This window comes from Glandiceps talaboti, chromosome 4 (genome assembly GCF_964340395.1).
Source record: "Glandiceps talaboti chromosome 4, keGlaTala1.1, whole genome shotgun sequence".
In the NCBI taxonomy this organism is placed as follows: domain Eukaryota; kingdom Metazoa; phylum Hemichordata; class Enteropneusta; family Spengelidae; genus Glandiceps; species Glandiceps talaboti.
In genome coordinates, this window is record NC_135552.1 from 3,804,537 (window position 1) to 3,810,536 (window position 6,000).

General features: G+C 34.8%; 1 protein-coding gene across 1 annotated transcript in view; it reads left to right on the top strand.

Annotated features, from left to right (window-relative positions):
• The window catches only part of LOC144433877 (polypeptide N-acetylgalactosaminyltransferase 1-like), a 50,297-nt gene extending 45,047 nt beyond the window's left edge, over positions 1–5,250 (top strand). Inside the window, exons 9-12 of the mRNA XM_078122268.1 lie at positions 649–788; positions 1,215–1,313; positions 3,135–3,275; positions 4,529–5,250. Coding sequence (XP_077978394.1) covers positions 649–788; positions 1,215–1,313; positions 3,135–3,275; positions 4,529–4,669 — 521 coding nt within the window. The 3' untranslated portion in view covers positions 4,670–5,250. The remainder of the gene's footprint in view (positions 1–648; positions 789–1,214; positions 1,314–3,134; positions 3,276–4,528) is intronic.
• Positions 5,251–6,000: the final 750 nt, after the last annotated feature.

Sequence of the window (6,000 nt, forward strand, 5' to 3'; positions counted from 1 at the left end):
TTTTGCTACATCATAAATATACCTAGGTTGCTACATCAGAAATATACCTAGTTCTCTACTTTTCCAGGGTAATTTTTACTGTAATAATGGACAGTCCCATAATGTCACACAAGCTCAATAAGCGAATGGGGGGGGGGGGGGGGGTCTGGCATCAATGTAATTGCTGAACTTCATTATTGGACTTCTGACCAAATTTCAACGGAAAACTTTCACTCCTTCAATTATAAACTTAAATGTTGATATGAAGTATAACTTTCTTCAAATGTGAGATACATTTTGCATGCTTGGTTTCTGGCAGTGGTAGTAGTATAATATGTTTACCATCATGTTTTTTTACATTACATCAATCATAGTGGTGTGACCGCTACAGTTTTCATCCTAGTTTACATCATATACAAACGTTTGATGTCGCACTTGTGTATGTTCATCTAGGGGGAGGGGGGAGGTTATTTTGACCTATACAAGCGATGTTCATTTATTGAGCTGGTGACAGTGGTGTGTGATCATCCCTACTATACCTAGTATTCTACTTACTGAATTGTGTATACTAGTAATTAAATACCAAGTTACAAGGATCCTATCAGACTGCCCTCTAGTGATACTTATACTATCTATGTTTCTAACTACATTTATTTCTTATGTTATTAGGAGCTAAAAAGGCAGATTATGGAGATGTTTCATCTAGACTTCAACTTAGAGACAGACTACAGTGTAAAAGTTTCCGTTGGTATCTAGAAAATATTTACCCAGAATCACAGTTCTTCATGGATTATAATGTGATTGGAGAGGTAAGAATAGTATGTGTATGTTGGTTGACGTGGATCATAGACATTGGAAGAGCCTTCCCTGCCATCATCTGTGCTTGAACCCCCCTCCATCTCCATGCTAGAGTCCCCCTGACATTGTCTGTGCTTGAGGCCCCTCCATCATCTGTGTTTGAGCCCCTGCTATTGTCTATATTTGAGCCCCTCCATTGTCCATACTAGAGCCCCCCCCCCTGACATTCTGTGCTTGAGATCCCTCCATTGTCTGTTTGAGTCCCCACTATCCATCCATACTTGAGCCCTCTCTACAATCTCTGTTTTAGCCCCCCCCCCACCCCATTGTCTATGCTTTAACACCCTCTATTGTCTATGTTTAAGTTCCCCCCTCCCCCTCCCACCAGATGAAAGTAACCCAATTGATTTACAACAATACGATTTGTGTTATTTCAGATACGAAATATAGAAACTAAACAGTGTTTAGACAACATGGGAAGGAAAGAAAACCAGAAATTAGGTATCTATGCTTGCCATGGACAAGGAGGAAATCAGGTACGTCTAGAGAAAGATGCTATGAGATGAATGTAAAGAACGGTGGAGTTTAGTATGCATAACGAGAACAAGTCCAATTTTAGAAAGTATGCCTAATTAGTATGCATAACGAGAACAAGTCTAATTTTAGAAAGTATGTCTAATTAGTATGCATAACGAAAACAAGTCTGTAATGCAATGTAATGTAGTGATGTAACATGATGTCATGTCATGTATGTGTATATATAATGTAATGTAATGTAATGCAATGCAATGCAATGCAATGCAATGCAATGCAATGTAATGTAATGTAATGTAATGTAATGTAATGTAATGTAATGTAATGTAATGTAATGTAATGTAATGTAATGTAATGTGTTATCTGGTCAGCCTCAAATATTTGTCCATCATTTTTGCAATAACTACCTTTACATGTACATTATCTGAGTATACAAATCAAAATAAGTATTACTAAGGATAGCCTTACTGGTTGATGTATACTAGGTCACTCGGTCACCTTCACATTCAAGGTCAAACTGCAGCTAAGGCTATGTCAAGACAATGTAATCTAGACTCAAAATGATCCATTTTGATGGGTTACAAGAAAATGTTATGTGTAAGTGGCACATCAGATTGGCTTAGAGTTGAATGCTGTGTATAGGATAAGATTACACAGTTATTAAGTATTCCAAAGTCATTCACATCCCATCCATACATATATACATACATTGGAATACTACCACTCTATCTTGCACTAAAACCATTAAAAGATCTAGTTACCCAGGGGACGATGAAAGGAAAACGTTTCCAATGATGACATAAATGAGTACTTTTTGTGCTATTTAGAATCACAAATCATCTGAGTATTCACCTGGAAAATTCAAGACAGATTTCAGTTTTCTACATGAATTGGATTTTTACAATGCCAACTCTATATGTATTTACACTTTAAAGTAATGCATAGTATCAATAGGATGGCTGTAACAGCTGCAGTCTCTAGCTATATGCATGTTGTACAATAGAAGTGAAGTGAAATGAATAACTGTCACATTAATTATGGAGTAGGAATGTACATCAATTGAGTTGTCAATCAGTTTATTGATGTGTGATTTCATATCCGTCTAGGATAGGTAGTTGTCGTCTCAAAAGTCATCAAGTTTCAATTCAAATGAGGTTTGCAATTTTGCCTTTTGTGTAATTGAGTGTGAATTCTTCAAAAGAAATATCGAGGTCATCATGCTCATTACTCGTATTAAGGGGAAGTTCAACCATATTTTAAAAAAAATGCTGTACATTTGTAGTTGGTAATTTTATGTACTTTTATACACATGGAATCCATTGAATCAAAGTGTACTATTGCAAGCATGGACTCTGGGCTAGTGATAGGGTAGGTTAGGTTTCTTCTAAAGGGCTAATTTTCAATCTCAGGTCAGTGTCTCAACAATTTTAATCTGTATCACGCTAACATTTTCACGAAATATAGTCCCCAGCAATGTCAAAAAATACAGTGACAGATTTCTTTCCTATATATTTATAATACCGTAGTCCAACATTAGGAGATAAAAAAATCTGTAATACTCTCTAAAACAGCAGTTTTGTACTTAATTGAAGGCAGTGTGTGAGTGTGTTACACGGTCAAAGTCATCTAGTCTAATGAGTATAATGTCAATCTGACCCCCCCCCCCTCATTGTTGATACTGTATTAGCTAAAACCCAAGTAATAATAGGAGTAGAGTGTACACCAACAAACAACCAATCTTATAGTCTAATAGATTTCATGTAATTTTTCCCAATTTCTACATTTTACAAATTCTATGCATATCTTTTATTTTTTTCTGACAGATATTTGCCTGGACCAAGAAGAAAGAATTAAAACATGATGATTTATGTCTTGACGCCTCAAGGTCAACTGGTTATGCTGATATTATGCAAATTAAGTGTCATAATCAAGGTGGAAACCAAGAATGGACATATAATAGAGAGGTAAGGGACTTATCAAATGACACAATTGTGGCATAGTTTGTGAACTTACCACTGACATATAATAGAGAGGTAAGGGACTTATCAAACGACAGAATTATGGCATAGTTTGTGAACTTACCACTGACATATAATAGAGAGGTAAGGGACTTATCAAATGACAGAATTATGGCATAGTTTGTGAACTTACCACTGACATATAATAGAGAGGTAAGGGACTTATCAAATGACAGAATTATGGCATAGTTTGTGAACTTACCACTGACATATAATAGAGAGGTAAGGGACTTATCAAATGACAGAATTATGGCATAGTTTGTGAACTTACCACTGACATATAATAGAGAGGTAAGGGACTTATCAAATGACAGAATTACGGCATAGTTTGTGAATTTTCAACTCTCACACATTTCTTACAAACATTTTGACCTTGTCACTATACTATGGACATCTAAACACTTGATAAATGTTCAAAACTGCATCAAAGGAAGAAGGCTTATAAATTGGGTAAGGGGTTTATAAAATGAGGAAAGGGCTATAAATAGTAAGGGGTTTATAAAATGAGGAAAGGGCTATAAATAGTAAGGGGGTTTATAAAATGAGGAAGGGGCTATAAATAGTAAGGGGGTTTATAAAATGAGGAAGGGGCTATAAATAGTAAGGGGGTTTATAAAATGAGGAAGGGGCTATAAATAGTAAGGGGGTTTATAAAATGAGGAAGGGGCTATAAATAGTAAGGGGGTTTATAAAATGAGGAAGGGGCTATAAATAGTAAGGGGGTTTATAAAATGAGGAAGGGGCTATAAATAGTAAGGGGATTTATAAAATGAGGAAGGGGCTATAAATAGTAAGGGGATTTATACTCACTCAAACAAAATGTACAACCAACAACTGCCTCTCTCTAAAAAAAAGTGATATGTAAGATTTTCATTATTTAATGTTCTCTGCAGATGTCATTTCAGCAGGATGATTTCCCTGCCGTAATTTTCTGAAAGCAGTTTTTTCTTGTTTGCATTATAACAAAGCATATTATTATGTAAATGAGTTGTCATGTTACTGGAAATTTCCAGGGAGAAGTTTAATTGCGAAAGGAGTTGGAAAATAATGGAAATTATGAATGTTTTTATGAATGCGTTGAGCACCGCAGATTGAACCTATAGACATGTGTGTAATGGTATAAATCTTGTATTTTCTGTTCAAAGGTATACAACTTACCTTGCATGTTGTATAACAAGTGTTACTTTTGTTATTTTCAGAAACAGACCTTTATTCATGCCTCCAGTGGACTGTGTCTTGACAAGGCTGATACTGGCAAAGATGCCCCAACATTACGACGATGTGAAGGCAAGCTTTCACAACAGTGGGACTTAGTTGATATATCCATGTTGAACAGATAAGAATTCCAATCTCACACATCACGTTTCCCCTCTGCCTTTCATTCATGTATATTTTACAACTATTTTTGAAATTTTTATGATGCAAATAATTTTTTGTTTATGTTAGATGAAAATCGACGAGTTGGATTCATTTGAGAGGAGTGTTTGATAAATTGTTTGCCATGGCAACCATTAGTCAGATATAATCTGTTGTAACATGTTAAAATCATAGTTAGTGTAATTGTGGCCTTTTTTGTGAAAAAATCACCAAAGCTTTCTAGAAAACTTTAAACATTGTACAAAACCTTTCGTATTAAATACAGTAATGTAAATGTATGTACTTTGGTTCAAAATTCATTTTAGCATATAAAGCTAAACATTTTTTTTGCCAAAATGAAATCACTTCCACTGGTATATTGTGTGTAGCTACAGATAATCTAAAAACTTGACCCACAGAGGGTAGATTTGTATTAAAAAATCAGCACATAACTTAAACAATTAATAAATTACAGTGTTGAAATAATTTGTGTCATTCTCATGGGTAGGTAAGAAACCTTAGTAATGATCCAAATATCGCTAGCTGTGTTAATGAAACAGCTGCTAAGAGACAAATTCTGTGTAGTTGCAATCTTAGAAGGTATATCCAACTCTGAAATCCAATAAACTACGTTATGATTTAATGTTAAATATGTCGTCATTTTGTCATGTGTCATAACATAGCTTACTGGATTTCGTAGTCAGACATACTGTAGGTTCTAGTATCACAACTACAGAGAATTTGTTTCTTAGCAGCTGTTTCATTATAACACAGCCAGCAATATTTCTTACCAACCCCTGATTCTGTTATCTACCAGATAACTCAAACAAAATATAGACATTCACAATAATTGATACTGAGGAATATTGCTTTGCTAAAAAGATGAAAAGATAACATGGACTTCATAGCTCATTATATATTCAGTATTATTGATTTCAATTTTAAGGTATCTCCCTAAAATGTTTTCGTAAATTAAACAAATAGCAATGGTGATAACATGCATTGTATTATAGAGCTTAGTTTCTGGGTTGTCTAATGTGTTGTAAAATAACAACAAAAGGTGTACATACAGATCTCAAAATCTTAAGCAAAATATTGCAGAAAATGAGACCCACTATGACTTTCACATAGCTGACATAAAATGACACCCAGAGAAATTTACATGTCTATCACTGTAAACCCCAGATTGAGATAGCAGTGGATATTTTTTGAACAGAATCCTCTGTGTAAACAGTTGTTATGCCAACAGCATCCTCTCTTTATACATTAATACCAACAGCATCCTCTTTTTAAACAGTCATGCCAACAGCATCCA